This window comes from Theropithecus gelada, chromosome 9, assembly GCF_003255815.1.
Source record: "Theropithecus gelada isolate Dixy chromosome 9, Tgel_1.0, whole genome shotgun sequence".
Taxonomy (NCBI): Eukaryota; Metazoa; Chordata; class Mammalia; order Primates; family Cercopithecidae; genus Theropithecus; species Theropithecus gelada.
Genome location: NC_037677.1, coordinates 14,757,424 through 14,773,258, shown reverse-complemented (window position 1 = coordinate 14,773,258; position 15,835 = coordinate 14,757,424). Strand labels below are relative to the sequence as shown.

Below are 15,835 nucleotides of genomic sequence, written 5' to 3'. Positions count from 1 at the left end.
TTTTCATAAAAATGAACATTCACACCCATGCAAATACCCTAATTTTGAGTTCATATCACACTTCACATTACACTTGTATTTTTCAAGTGTATTTTTGGAAACCACAGCACTACAATACTGTGTTCTGCTGCATCCCAGGAGATTCCTTGGTTGGTCACGTACTTGCCCTTTTATGGATAGTCCCTGGTGGGTTTGATGATCTAGCAGGGATCAAAATGAGCTGGTTGTCTGACCTTTCTCTGCTTTCTCTCCCCTCATCTCTGCTTCCTAAAGAATCCCACATTGGTTGCTTCAAGGACTTCCAATTGCTGTCAGAACTTTCAGATCTAATTAGATTGAACTTTAATTACTGGGTCAGCAGTGAGCCTGATCTGACTTTTGGAGAGCTAAGGTTGACCCCCACTAAGGGTGCAACTGCCCAAGAAATGCAAACTGGCTCACTCCATTTAGACTTGGAGGTCAAATGCCAGAAATAGTTCAGAAAAGTAGTGGTGGCTGGCTATTGAAGCCTCTTCCTTAATTTGAGTAGCTCTCTTCCCTACTTTACGGAGCAGTGGAGATGGCAGCCCAAACCAGAGCCAAGTAAGTAACTTACAAGTGAAGGCACATGCACCTTCCTGACGGCTGACACCATGTATTTCCAATTTACCATTACCAAGTGGCTGGAGGTCCTCATCTTTCTTGGCTGTCAACAGTTAGACACGATTATTTTAAAATATATAATCTAGGGTGGGTGTGGTGGCTCAGTCTATAATCCCAACACTTTGGGAAGCTGAGGCAGGTGGATCACCTCAGATAAGGAGTTCGAGACCAGCCTGGCCAACATGGTGAAACCCTGTCTCTACTAAAAATTTAAAAATTAGCCGGGGTGGCCAGGCACAGTGGCTCATACCTGTAATCCCAGCACTTTGGGAGGCCGAGGCTAGTGGATCACTTGAGGTCAGGAATTTGAGAGCAGCCTGACCAACATGGAGAAACCCCATCTCTATTAAAAATACAAAATTAGCCGGGCATGGTGGTGCATGCCTGTAATCCCAGCTACTTGGGAGGCTAAGGCAGGAGAATCGCTTGAACCTCAGAGGCAGAGGTTGCAGTGAGCCAAGATCGCACCACTGCACTCCAGCCTGGGAAACAAGAGCAATACTTCATCTCAAAAATAAAATAAAATAAAATAAAAATTAACCGGGACTGATGGCACACGTCTGTAATCCCAGTGACTTGGAGGCTGAGGCAGGAGAATTGCTTGAACCCAGGAGGCAGAGGCAGCAGTGAGCTGAGACTATGCCACTGTACTCCAGCCCGGAGGACAGAATGAGACTCTATTTCAAAAAACAAAAAAAATAAAATGTACAATTTAAACAAGGTGTCTCAGATATCTACTTTGCAGCACTGCATTGATATGCATTTGGCAAGTTTCCTTTAACATCAGTATACTTCTCCTGCATCACTGACCTCCTCAGGCCAAAATTTGGTCCACCTGATGCTAGACCAGCGTTCTTTCTTTCGTGTGTGTGTGTGTGTGTGTGTGTGTGTGTGTGTGTGTGTGTTTTGAGACGGCTCTGTCACCCTGGCTGGAGCACAGTGGCAGGATCTCAGTTCACTGCAGCCTCTGTCTACTGGATTCAAGTGATTCTCATGCCTCGGCCTCCCGACTAGCTGGGACTACAAGTGTGTGCCACGCCCTGCTAATTTTTGTATTTTTAGTAGAGACTGGGTTTCACCACATTGGCCAGGCTGGTCTTGAACTCCTGACTTCAAATGATCTGCCCACTTCAGCCTCCCAAAGTGTTGGGATTACAGGTGTGAGCCACTGCGCCCGGCCACTAGACCAGCTTTGTTTCTGCTAAAAGTAGATCTGAGCTTATCATACCTGTTTTTTCCCCTAAAGACAAACAGCCTGAAAACCATCCATTTAAGAATGCTGAGGCTCTCGGCATAGGATTGAGTACTACTGAGCTAGGGACAGTCCCATAAGCTAGTTGATACCTGAACAGGGCTGCTTATGAAAGTCACAGAAAATTTTCATCTTTTTTTCTGCAACATCAAAGTTCCTCCAAGGAAAATATCAGTCTGGCCATCGAAGTACAAAAATAGCAACCCACTAAGTTTACTCCTTACCCAAGGCTGCAAACTTCAACACAGTCTACAATTCTTCAATTACTAGAACTATAAATAGCAAGCTACTAACAATGGAAAAAAGGAAAACAATAACAAAACATCTAATACCGCCCTTTGTTATTCAAATTCTTTTCCACATGTTGGTTTCCAAAGGTTTCTTCCTTTGCTGATGACTCATTTTAAGCTTGCCAGGAGTACAGTGCAAAAGCAGTAGTGAGCAAAGATTTATGAATATAAGAAAGAACCAGCCGGGCGCGGTGGCTCACGCCTGTCATCCTAGCACTTTGGGAGTCCCAGGAGGGTGGATCACGAGGTCAAGAGATAGAGACCATCCTGGCCAACATGGTGAAACCCTGTCTCTATGAAAAATACAAAAAAATTAGCTGGGGGTAGTGGTGCACACCTGTGGTCCCAGCGACTCGGGAGGCTGAGGCAGGAGAATCACTTGAACCTGGAGGTGCAGGCTGCAGTGAGCCGAGATCACGTCACTGCCCTCCAGCCTGGTGACAGAGAATCCGGCAGGTTCACCTTGGGCTCAATGACCCCGCTTCTGTAAATGTGTCCTCACCTCAAAGCGGGGGTGAAAAGACCACTCACTGAAACACAGGAAGGCAAATCCTAGAATGTATTAATATATAAATAACTAAAGGAAAAATCTCATTCCTATTCATTCCCATTTTTATGACTTAACATGTCTGCAACACATTCATGTGGTAGTAAATGTTTGTTATTCTTTAGTCACAATGAACCTGGAAAGTGTTGACTCACGGGTTAGGGTCAGAGAGGAGAATGGTTCAAACAGCTTCTAAGGATTGGTTTCTAAGAATCAGGATGGGAATAGGTGCACAGTGAACTTTCAGCCTTTACAACCAACCACCTGCTGCACTTGGACATCTCAAAAGCACATCCAGTGCACATTGTCTAAAACCCACCCTACTAACTTCCTTCTCCATTCTGGCTTCTAGGATCCTCCTAACTCGCTAAATGGTATTAGTTGTGAAAGCCAAAAATCTAGGTTGCCATCCTTGACTCATCCGTTCCCCTACTCACCCTGTCTCAAACCATAACTCACTCCGGTTCATCCACTTGATCCCTCTAGAAGTAGCCACTGTCATTAAGATAACTCCTGAGCTGGGCACAGTGGCTCATGCCTGTAATCCCAGCACTTTGGGAGGCTGACGCGGGCGGATTGCTTGAGGTCAAGAGTTCAAGACCGGCCTGGCCAACATGATGAAACCCTGACTCTACTAAAAATACAAAAATTAGCCAAGCATGGTCATGCAAACTAATCCCAGCTACTTGGGAGGCTGAAGCACAAGAATCGCTTGAACCTGGGAGGCAGAGTTCGCAGTGAGCTGAGATGGCACCACTGCACTCCATCCTGGGCGACAGAGCAAGACTCTGTAAAAGATTACTCCTGCCCAGACCTCCTAATTTCTTCCGATCCATTTTCCCTTAAAATATACAAATATTGGCCAGGCGTGGTGGCTCACACCTGTAATCCCAGCACTTTGGGAGGCTGAGGCGAGTGGACCACCTGAGGTTGGGAGTTCAAGACCAGCCTGGTCAACATGGTGAAACCCCATCTCTACTAAAAATACAAAAATTAGCCGGGCATGGTGGTGTGTGCCCATAATCCCAGCTACTAGGGGGGCTGAGGCAGGAGGATCAGTTGAACCTGGGAGGCGGAGATTGCAGTGAGCAGAGATCGTGCCACTGCACTCCAGCCTGGGCAACAGAGCAAGACTCTGTTTCAAAAAAAAAAAAAGAAATTTACAAATATTATGACATAGTTCACAAACGCCAAAGCAAAATAATATATAAATATGTACACCATAAAGCATGTTAACAAAATGAATATTCACACACTGACTAGCCAAGTTATGAAAACATTGCCATCATCTTTTAAAAATGTAAATATAACTAAATCACTCTCTGCATAAAATGCAAATAATTCGGCCACACTGGTCTTTTTGATTTCCAGGTTCTGGATGCCTCTTATCTCAGGATCTTTGCTGTCACTTCCGTTTAGAATGTGCTCTCCCACCTTCATTCTCCACCCATTAACCTCTCTTATGAAATCCTCCTGAGCAGTCAGGATTTCCTTCACAAGCACTTACCACATCTGGAATGACACAGCTCTGACTGACTGTTAAAGACCGGAAGCTCCATGTGAGCACAGACCGCATCTTTTCTGCACATCATTGCATATCTTGCACCCAGCGTAACGCCCTGGCACCAGTACCTGTTTGCTAGATGATAAGAGGAGGAATTTCCTGGGTTGCGGATAGGGGCCAGGGGAAGAAAAAAAAATCTCTTACAATTTCATAGGTAGTACAGCCATTCCTTATGAAAATTATCATTTTTCCCCATTAGTAAATCCTACCTTTAATAAATTCTGGCCTATGGGGCCACATATTTCAAAGGAGTGCCTAATTTAATTGCTTTGGCCTTGATATGCTCCAAGAACACAGCAATCTTCTACTAGTGGGTCTCTCCACATTAATTTCCATTCATTTTGCTATGGCCCATGTGCAACAGCCCTTAGGACTAGTTTGTTTGTTTATTTATTTATTTGAGACTGAGTTTTGCTCGTCGCCCAGGCTGGAGTGCAATGGCGCAATCTCCACCTCCTGGGTTCAAGTGATTATCCTGCCTCAGCCTCCTCAGTAGCTGGGACTACAGGTGCCCGCCACCACGCCCAGCTAATTTTTTGTATTTTTAGTAGAGACAGGGTTTCTCCATCTTGGTCAGGCTGGTCTTGAACTCCTGACCTCAGGTGATCCACCGACCTCAGTCTCCCAAAGTGCTGGGATTACAGGCGTGAGCCACTGTGCCCAGCCACGGACTAGTATTTTTAAAGTTCGCATCCTGACTTTGACCTTGCTCAACCAAGAATTTATTCTTTGAACCAAAAATTAAGTACATAGCTCAACAAAATTAACTGGTAACAACTTTTAAGTATATATACACTGTGAAATAAATGTTTTGTAATAGTACATGTGAATGTAAAATACTAAATTCACAAATACCCTTTGTCATGAATCAGCTATGTGCCAAGACAAATTCCTTAATCGTGTGTATTTACATCATCTTAAATAAGTATCTTAAGAAAAATATGAAGTGTTTATCATACATTATTTAACTGGAAATAAATTGTTATTCTAAAAAGTCAGGAAAAACTATTCTTTATGTATGAAATGAAGTTACTTCTACTTATTTTAGAGGCTATATACATAGAGAGGCCATACTTATAACATCCATGGAATTGACTGGCATTTAAATTCAGGTTCTGCAGTTTACAATAGTAACTCCTGGAAAAGTCTCATTTAGCTTCCTCACCTATGAAAAAAGCAGCATTGCCTACCAAACAGGATTACCTGAAGATTAAATAAAATAACATAGGTGGAAGCACCTGTCATCAGTTATACTCAAAAAGTTTTTTTTAAAAGTGGACATGGGATAGCATGGTAGCATATATAGGTTACAAAATCCTAAGAAGATAGTAAGTTACAAAGAAAATAAAGCCTGGCATGGTGGCTCACACCTCTAATCCCAGCACTTTGGAAGGCTGAGGCAGGCGGATTGCTTGAGCTCAGGAGTTTGAGACCAGCCTCGGCAACATGGCAAAACCCTGTCTCTACAAAAAATACAAAGATTAGCCAAGTGTGGTGGCATGTGGCTGTGGTCCCAGCTACTTGGGAGCTGAGGTGGGAGGATCACTTGAGCCCGGCAGGTCGAGGGTGCAGTGTGCCGTGATTGCACTGCTGCACTCCAGCCTGGGTGACAGAGCAAGACCCTGCCTTAAAGCAACAAAATAAGCACCCAACCCCCAGAGTGTTTGTTTATATTAAAGCAAATGGTCATAAAATATTGGAGTAAACCTTAAAATAAGTCTGCACCTTCATTAGCAATTAAATATTTGCTTTCCAAGGGGAAGGATATTGGCATGTTGACAAGGCCTCATGCGGACTGGCTATAAAATGCATCACTGACTCATACACGTAAACTACCTTAGTATTAATGACTTCTAAAAAACTTCTGAGGGTTTTGCTCACTTGTGTTTTCTGCAGTGAAGCATAGAAAATCCTCCTCTCCTTGCTCCTTTTTCCTTTTCGTAGCTCTGGGCTATTTTGTCCACTCGCACTAGTTATTGCACAGCAGGGCAGCCAGGTCAGAGCTCTGGGCTGTGTGCTACAGCTTCTGCAGTGATGACTTCAATCTCCTGACCTAACTTGACAAGACGGCAACACCTCCCTGCACTCTGCAGGGGAAGGCGTGTGCTGCAGTGAATTCCAAACATTGCTCATTTTCTGAATGGTGCCTTGGTTGAATGGATCTGGCCTCTTTTCCTCCTCATGGGAGAGACGTTTCCTTTCAGGTAAAATGGAGAAAGGATGTGAAGAAAACTCTTGGAAGCCATCTCTGTAGACCTTCGCGCACGTACTTTGTCCATTTTTCGGTATATTTTCTTGACAATTAGATACCAGGATGAGTCTTAATTTAACACTTATAAATATTTAAGAAAAAAGGAATCAATTTGGAAAACTTTTATCAATCAACAAGTTATCAAAACAAGGGTTTTCTTTTTGACAGTGAATGTACAATATTATATGGTTTGCCATTATTTCCTCATTTGGAAGAAAGGTAAAATGAGAAATACAGTATATAAGTCATTGTAAGTTCAGCAGATTTTTAAAACACTTGAGACACGAGTTAGAAAAAATGCAATCGAATAAACCAATTGTAAAAGCCATTTCAAAACAACAACAAATTTAAATATGAACCACCTATTAGATGATACTAAGTATTGTTTTTGTTAGGAGTAATATAAAATTGTGGATTTCTTTAAAGGTCTTATTTAAGTATTATAAGTGAAATACTTTCTGTGTGATTTGCTTTAAAATATTCCGGATTTTAAAAATTGTGTGTTGGATGCATGCAGTGGCTCACGCTTGTAATCCCAGCACTTTGGGAGACAGACAGGATTGCTTGAGGCCAGAAGTTCCAGACTAGCCTGGGAAACATGGCGAAACCCCATCTCTTATTTTAAAAAAAAAAAAAAAAAAAAAAAATTGTTTGTCTGTCAAGGGAGGAGGGGTGTGGTGGTGGTGACGGCATGGATAGACAATAAACATGATAATAGATCGCAGTATTCTAACACTGCTGTTGAGATATATATATATATATATATAATAAACAAAATAATGGGATTTATATATGTGGCACCCAGTACAATGTACAATTTCCTTTTTTAAAAAAAGTATTTAAGTTATGCATTGCTAAGCACATCTGTAACTGATGAGAGTGACTCTAGTATCTAAACTGTTGGAGGAGGGCTATAAGGGTAACAGGTAGGGAAGGCATATAGAAGGAATATGTTGGTATCACAGATTTCCTAAGACTCAGGGAAGGCCATAGAGCTAGGGTACTAGTCTATGCTAGAACTAATGGATTATGCAACAGAAGAAAGACAACTTTTGAATGAAAAGCTCTCTTTGTGCCAGACTTGAGGTCACCACACATCCTGCTCACACTCTGCGATGTCTGTAGGGTAGCACACCACCAGAAACTGCTGATGGAATTACATCTTCAAGATTCAAAATGCTTAGATCCAGTATATCTAATCCATAAAAATAAAGCATTCTTTATCCTGAATGCAGTTCTATGCATTCAAGAACAATAATCTAGACATTTTTCATGTAGGATTTAAATAGGAGTACAAGTGAATTAAACCATTCAGATAAAAACGCAACTAAAGATGCATTAGCTGCTTTGAGTCAATATATTGTGTGGTCAACCTGATACTCCATCCACATAAAAAAGGCATTCTATTTCTTTATTTTTTTTTATTTGACAAGCAGCAGTATCATGTTTGTCATTTTAATGTAGATACAATTATTAGGTTATCTGTCATATTACAATATTTAAGTTTTTAAATTTTATGTCCTTTAAGATACATTAAAAAAAAAAAGACACATCAACTGCAAACGTGAAGGGGAGAAAAAGCATGGTACCCAACCGAATGTCCACATTTCAGCAATACTTCACTCATTCTTTTAATAAAGTTTTAAGAAATGTCATAATGACATGAGCTTGAAATATCTCTAGGCATTTTCTTTGACGCTCATGACGTGGCACTGGTGATGTTGTAAACAGCAGAAAACAGGGGCTGCCAAATGACCAAATTATGGAGGCACAGGCCTGCTTTTTCCCACAGGAATACACCAAATGGTGATGGCAATGATCTTCTCACACCACGCTGGAGGAGAGCGACATCACGCGACGTAGCTGTATTCATCTGCCGATGCCTGGCTGCGTTCGATGTACTGTTTGTCTATCAGAACTTCAATACACTTCTTAATCATGCTGATACTGGGATTAAACCTAGCTCTTGACTGACTAATCACCTGTGGAAGAGAGATGTCGAAGTCAAAGTACTGCCAGTTCTTCAGCTATAAGTAATTACTTTTAACCAATCAGTTTAAAGTGCCTCAAAGGTACTGAGGTTTCAACAAATGGGCCAAATTAAGTATGAAAATAGGAACTAAATTGTGGAAAATGGATACAGCAAAATCTAATAATGATACATAATTAAGTGAAACAATAAACTAATCTAAGTACTCACACACAACCCCAAGCTTCTATTTAACTTTAACTCAACTCTCAGTTCTTAGTTCAAACACCACTTTCTCAAGAGAGTTTCCCCCAGCAGACCCCAGGCCAGGATATTTAAATACATTCCTACAGTACTGCATACCTTTCCTTTAGTGCATGTTAATACAATTTTATAGTTATTTGCATATTACTTCAATAGTGTATTTCTTCCCCCATTAAACTGTGAACTCCAAAACAGCCTGCCACATCTTCAGCTGCTCTGTACTACATCCCAGGCACCAGCCCAGCTGTCTATCACATGGTAGGCTCAAGTAGTTATGGAATGAATGATGGGTCAACTTCCTTCAATAACTGGACAGAAGACTCAGTGAATCGGTAAGTTTTAGACCTCTAAAATAAAGCCAAAGCAAATATGAATTTATTATCATTTGTGATAGCATCTCACTGTGTCACGCAGGCTCAATCCCTGGGCTCAAGCAATCCTCCCACCTCAGCCTCCCAGGTAGTTGGTACTACAGGTGTGCCACCACACCTGGCTAATTATTTATTTATTTATTTATTTATTTTTTAGGTGAGATGGGGTCTCCCTGTGTTGCCCGGGCTGGTCTGAAACTCCTGAACTCAGGTGATCCTCCTGTCTTGGCCTAACAAGGCATTCAGATTACAGGTGTCCACTGAGTATGGTGGCTCATACCTGTAACCCCAGCACTTTTGGAGGCTGAGGCAGGTGGATCACCTGAGGTCAGGAGTTCGAGACCAGCCTGGCCAACATGGTGAAACTCTATCTCCATGACAATACAAAAATTAGCCAGGTATGGTGGTGCATGCCTGTATTCCCAGCTACGCGGGAGGCTGAGGCAGGAGAATCACTTGAACCTGGTAGACAGAGGTTGCAGTGAGCAAGATCACGCCACGGTATTCCAGCCTGGGCGACAGAGCAAGATTCTGTCTCAACAACAACAACAACAACAACAACAACAACAAGAATTACAGGCATGAGCCACTGTGCCCAGCCTGCAAATCCGAATTTAATACTGAAATTATAAGTGAGTACAATTCTGATTAAGTATAAAACATTTCTTTATGCTATCTGAGGATCAGGTTATTTCTATATTCTCTTTAAGAAGAAAGAGATTGAATCTGTACAATGACAATGCCCTCTATCCTAAGAAGCCCTGAGGACTGCCCTCTTTTTACCTCTTGAATAAGGGCATTGTGCCGAAGCACTTTTCGTGCTTTCATGATACGAACTATAGCAGCTTGGAGATACATTTTCCGGTCCTCATCGACTGCACTTCTAGTCTGCTCCATTTCCTGTTTTACAGAAGAAAAGAAAAAAGACCCAACAAGACATTAAGTCACTGAACTTGTTTTAAATTCATTTTATCAGTGAGTGCAAATACTTTTTTTTTTTTATTTTGAGACAGGGTTTCACTCTGTCGTCCTGGCTGGAGTTCAGTGACTCGATCTCAGCTCACTGCAACCTCCATCTCCTGGGTTCATGTGATTCTCATGCCTCAGACTCCTGAGCAGCTGGGATTACAGGCATGCACCACAATACTGAGCAAATTATACAGCTATGTTGTGCTAATATCACATAACCACTGCTAAAACATCTACTCTACAATTTCTAGGGTTAAAGTTGAAAGGTTATTAGAAAAAAATTTTACATTATTATAAACTGTACTGTTAAGGTAAACAGGTAATAAAGGAGGACACAGCAATAATTTGCAAGATCATTTCTTATCAGTGATTACAGAATCTGTATCACGATGCTTTTAGATGGAGTTGTGTCAACTGCGGTAATTAGCTCCAAATGCATACTGGATCAGGCTTCAAAGAGAACAGCTGTGAAGTGCCATTTTATGTGGCTCAAGCAGAGAAGCCAGGAGAGGGGGCCTATCTCCATGGAGCTCAAGAAACACAGGAGAAGCAAGGCATAGAAGCAGGCCATGCCACACTAACAGGAACTCCTCATAGCTTTTCAAAGACAAAATACAATCTATATATTTATGTATTAGCCTGGAGGAAAATGGAATCTTGACCATTTTAGGTTTCAAAGTGAATCGCAATTAATATTTGTCTCCCCCATGGGGAATTACGTTTCTGGAGAGGGTCTAATGTCTTATATTATCTTCACATCCTGCACCAGCCCAAGGACTGCACACGGAAGGCAATCAGGAAGCATGAGTGATAGTAACAGTCTATCCTAGACCAAAGCAACAATCACTGCTAAGTTAAAAGAATGAAGAGCAGAAGTCCCCTCCTCACACTGGCCTGTTAGGACCTCACTCCACACCCACTAGATCACAATCTGCATTTGAACAAGATGCCCAGGTGGCTCATTTGCATATAAAAGTTTAAGAAGCATTCTCTACTGACAAGTTTTCTTTGAAACAAATGAGCTGTAGGCCACGCTCGGTGGCTCACACCTGTAATCCCAGCACGTTGGGAGGCGGGCGGATCATGAGGTCAGGAGATGGAGACCATCCTGGCTAACACGGTGAAACCCTGTCTCTACTAAAAATACAAAAAGAAAATTAGCCGGGCGTGGTGACAGGCGCCTGTAGTCCCAGCTACTCAGGAGCCTGAGGCAGGAGAATGGCGTGAACCTGGGAGGCGGAGCTTGCAGTGAGCCGAGATCACACCACTGCACTCCAGCCTGGGTGAGAGAGTGAGACTACGTCTCAGGGAAAAAAAAAAAAAAAAAAGCTGTAGAACTTTCCCTTATTTTACAAATGAAAAACATGAAATTTTATTACTTCTCAATGTGGGAATTTTCGGAGAGAATGTAAAGTTACACATTCTAGTGGTTTAAGAGCAAATACAACAAAACCATACTCTTTTCCTTAGAAAAAACTAAAATACAAGTAGAGATTTCTGTTTGATTGTAAGGTTAATAAATGCCAACAACAAACCAGAAAAGACATACCCCACTATTAATTTTGCTGTGCAATGTTTTGCACAATCTCAGTGTAAACACTTGTAAAGTCCAATGCTTAAATGTTTCCCCCTCAAAAAAACTTGACATTAAAAACACTTACTTGTGGTGTGTCTTTCTGCATTGATGTAGTAATTTTAAATTTTGTTCGTTTACTGCTAAAGTTCATATTTAATGAAAATGAAGATTCTGCATCAATATCTTCCTACATTTAAAAATAAAACATTTATATTTACAAAAACCAAAATCTTATAAATAAGAGCTTGCTGCAAGCAATTCCACTAAATTAATGACCAAGCAAAAAAGTCTCCACTCTTATAACTTTTATATTATAGATTACCAAATTTAAGAGAAAAATAATTCTTTTGTTCAAACAAACAGGAAAAACCCAATTTTATTTTCTACTTTTACATCTGCCAGAATCTTAAGCAGTTTATATTTGGCAATAAGATATTTGCTGGTCCTACTATTACATACACACTACTTTTTGATAAAGAAAGAGTCAAGCTCATTGCCTAGAGTTTGACATTTTAATTTTTATGAAACACCAAAGTTCATAATTTTTCCATCACCCCATTCTGAAAAACCAACCAAATTTTTTTTACAAATGCTGCAATAACAAAATACCCACTGTAAATGGCCTGATGGCAGGAGAAAGCTGTGCCTCCAGTAGCACACAGCATCAGTTTGCCGTGACCTGGGGTGATGGTGAAAACGTTTACTTCAATCCATCTTTTATTCACTCTTCAAGAAGCAAGTGGCCTTTGCTCAGAGGAAAACTGTTAAGCCAATTTTTAGAATAACAACTTCCATATCAGGCTTAAGAAAGCCACTGATATCACAGGGTGGAATTTCTCTGGCAGAAGGATCAAAAGGCATTTGGAAGATGAACTAATTCTCAATAATAACCTAAGACATTCTGCTAAGGAATGGACAGATTCATAATTAAATTAAAAGGCCAGGCATGGTGGCTCACGCCTGTAATCCCACCACTTTGGGAGGCTGAGGTGGGCAGAGTGCTTGAGCTCAGGAGTTCAAGACCAGCCTAGCCAATACAGCAAAATCCGGTCTCTACTAAAAATTTAAAAATTAGCCTGGCATAGTGGCTCACACCTGTGGTCCCAGCTACTTGGAAGGCTGAGGCGGGATTATCACTTGAGCCCAGGAGGTGTGGGTTGCAGTGAGCTGAGATGGCACCACTGCACTCCAACCTGGGTGGTACAATGAGATCTCACCTTAAAAACAAATAAAAATAATATAAAATAAAATTTAAAGTGCAAACAAGGAATCTATGTTTACCTTGTCAATTTCTGGGCAGCATGTTTTAGAAAAAAATATAAAACCTTTAAGCATTTACTAGCCTAAAATTAAAAACCATAATTAATTAACCTTAAGAAATCCCTATTTTGGCCAGGCACGGTGGCTCACACTTGTAATCCCAGCACTTTGGGAGGCCAAGACGGGTGGATCACCTGAGGTCAGGAGTTCCAGACCAGCCTGACCAGCCTGGCCAACATTGTGAAACCCTATCTCCACTAAAAATACAAAAGTAGCTGGGCATGGTGGCATGTCCCAGCTACTCAGGAAGCTGAGACAGGAGAATCATTTGAACCCAGAAGGTGGAGGCTGCAGTGAGCCGAGATCACGCCATTACACTCCAGTCTGGGCAACAAGAGTGGAACACCATCTCAAAAAAAAAAAAAAAAAAAAAAAAAAAAAAAAAATTCCGTATTTTGCTAAGATTCTGATGCCAGAAAAATCATTTCTCAAAATTATGAAAACATTGATTTGAATTTCAGAATATATGCCTTTTACAGTTGTTCAATTGTAGACTATAAAATGTCATCATCATCTTCGGGATGTCAGCAAAATGAATTGATGAGAGAAATAAACCGTAGGCTATTAACTTTACCAAAATAAAAACAAAACATTATTTATAGAAATTTTTTTCTTATAAGCACAATAATTTGAAGGAGATATAATCCCACCTCTGTTGCATTTTTAACTATTTAAACATCTAGGATATACTATGACAACAAAACAATGAAATCTTGTAACTAGAAAAAAAGTTACAGAGAAAAAAAGTAATATACTAATGGCTTGTTATTCTTGTGACAGGTATCAAAAATATATGGTGGTTAAAAACAGATGATAGTTAATTGAGTGCTGACATTAAGAACACTTGGAATGGAGTTACACATATTAAATATGTGTACAAATAGACGTCAACAGGCTGTCATTTCCTGGTATAGAACCATGAAATTAAGCACATTTATAAAACCAAAAACCCAGAAAGTCTTTAAAGGCTAGTTTCAAAATCTCAATTAATCAAAATCTTCCAGATGGCAATTCTTTTACAATTATTCAATAAGCTTTAACAGTATAGGACAAATAAAATCAAACTATAAAGGGCACATGGCACCAACTCACACAGCACGCTCTGTGATGCCTTACGCTTGCAGCTCTATGGAGCGTGCAGTAATGTAGTGAATGCAAGTGCTTTCCAGAGCACAAGGTGCAATGACAATTACAGCCTTACTTTAAAACTGCAAATGTCTCATGAAAAAGCTTTAATGTTGATAATGCTTAAATTCTTTGGAATATTACTACATACCTTTTCTGAATCATGGTTAATCATTTTCACATCAAGTAATGATTTGATTGTTTTTGTCAGTTCCTTTTCATTCATCTGAGTGCTGTCCTGAAGCTCCTTATAACTGACAGTTTCACTGTTGTTAAAGGCAAGAAGAACTGCCATTTGGTATGTAGTAACCATGGCTACATATGGCTTGCCCAAATAGTTCATTTTAACTTCACCTACAATTAAAACAAAAACTGACAGTGAAATGACCATTCAAAGAAACATTTCAAATTTACTCTATTTCAGACATTTTCCTCTGAAAGAGTGAACCAATAGTTTTATTAAATTGTTGTAAAGCCACTGCTGTTAACAAGGTAGTCATTTTGTTTCTTGGGGAGGTGAAGATGGAATTCTATTAGTTTTGAGTATATGGTATAAATCAGTTAAGCTATCATAACTTCACCAGTAGGTTAAAACAGTCTTTAAGGCCAGGCACAGTGGCTCACACCTGTAATCCCAGCACTTTGGGAGGCCGAGGCAGGCAGATCACTTTAGGTCAGGAGGTCGAGACCAGCCTGGTCAACATGGTAAAACCCTGTCTCTACTAAAAGTACAAAAATTAGCCAGGCGTGGTGGCACATGCCTGTAATCCTAGCTACTCGGGAGGCTGAGGCAGGAAAATCGCTTGAACCTGGGAGGCCGAGGTTGCAGCAAGCCGGGATCACGCCACTGTACTCCAGCCTGGGTGACAGAGCGAGACTCTGTCTCAAAAAAAAAAAAAAAAAATCTTTAAGTACTAATAGAAACGCTAAGACTTAGGCAGAAAAAGAAAAAAACAAAAAATCCAAACAATAAAAGGAGGTGGGTGAAGGAGAAATGGACGGACAAAGGGGAAAGTGATACCAACAACTGACACAAGTCTCCCATGGAAGGTTCAAGCCTCCTGGGAGGTCTACAGCCATATGGAAAATGCTTTTACCGTCCTGTCCAAACTGTAATTTCGGCCAAAATTAATGCTATTATGTCTTATAAATAACATTTTTCTTTCCAGTAACTTCCTAGAGGCAAATAGGTAAGAAAGGAGAGACAAACAGGCAGACCCATTCTTTTTTTTTTTTTTTTTTTTTGAGACGGAGTCTTGCTCTGTGCCCCAGGCTGGAGTGCAGTGGCGCGATCTCGGCTCACTGCAAGCTCCGCCCCCCCAGGTTCACGCCATTCTCCTGCCTCAGCCTCCCAAGTAGCTGGGACTACAGGCGCCCACCACCTCGCCCGGCTAATTTTCTTGTATTTTTAGTAGAGACGGGGTTTCACCGTGTTAGCCAGGATGGTCTCGATCTCCTGACCTCGTGATCCGCCCGTCTCGGCCTCCCAAAGTGCTGGGATTACAGGCTTGAGCCACCGCGCCCGGCCAGACCCATTCTTTTGCTGAAATAGTTGATAGCAAAAGAATTTAATTTAATCTGAATGTTTTCATAAAAATGAAAAACATTTAATCTGAATGTTTTCATAAATATGTTCCATATGGGCCAGGCACGATGGATCATGCCTGTAATCCCAGCACTCTGAAAGGCTGAGGT

The 15,835-nt window shown here is 41.0% G+C and overlaps 1 protein-coding gene across 6 annotated transcripts in view; it reads right to left on the bottom strand.

Moving 5' to 3' along the window:
• Positions 1-6,653: 6,653 nt before the first annotated feature.
• The window catches only part of CUL2 (cullin 2), an 89,112-nt gene continuing 79,930 nt past the window's right edge, over positions 6,654-15,835 (bottom strand). For 3 of the 6 annotated variants that reach the window (XM_025397103.1, XM_025397104.1, XM_025397101.1), the window contains exons 18-21: positions 14,292-14,494; positions 11,781-11,882; positions 9,934-10,050; positions 6,654-8,528 (exon numbers count right to left, since the gene is read on the bottom strand). In XM_025397103.1, the coding sequence (XP_025252888.1) occupies positions 8,397-8,528; positions 9,934-10,050; positions 11,781-11,882; positions 14,292-14,494 (554 nt within the window). In that variant the 3' untranslated portion in view covers positions 6,654-8,396. The remainder of the gene's footprint in view (positions 8,529-9,933; positions 10,051-11,780; positions 11,883-14,291; positions 14,495-15,835) is intronic. The other 3 variants (XM_025397106.1, XM_025397105.1, XM_025397107.1) reach the window with 1 other exon arrangement.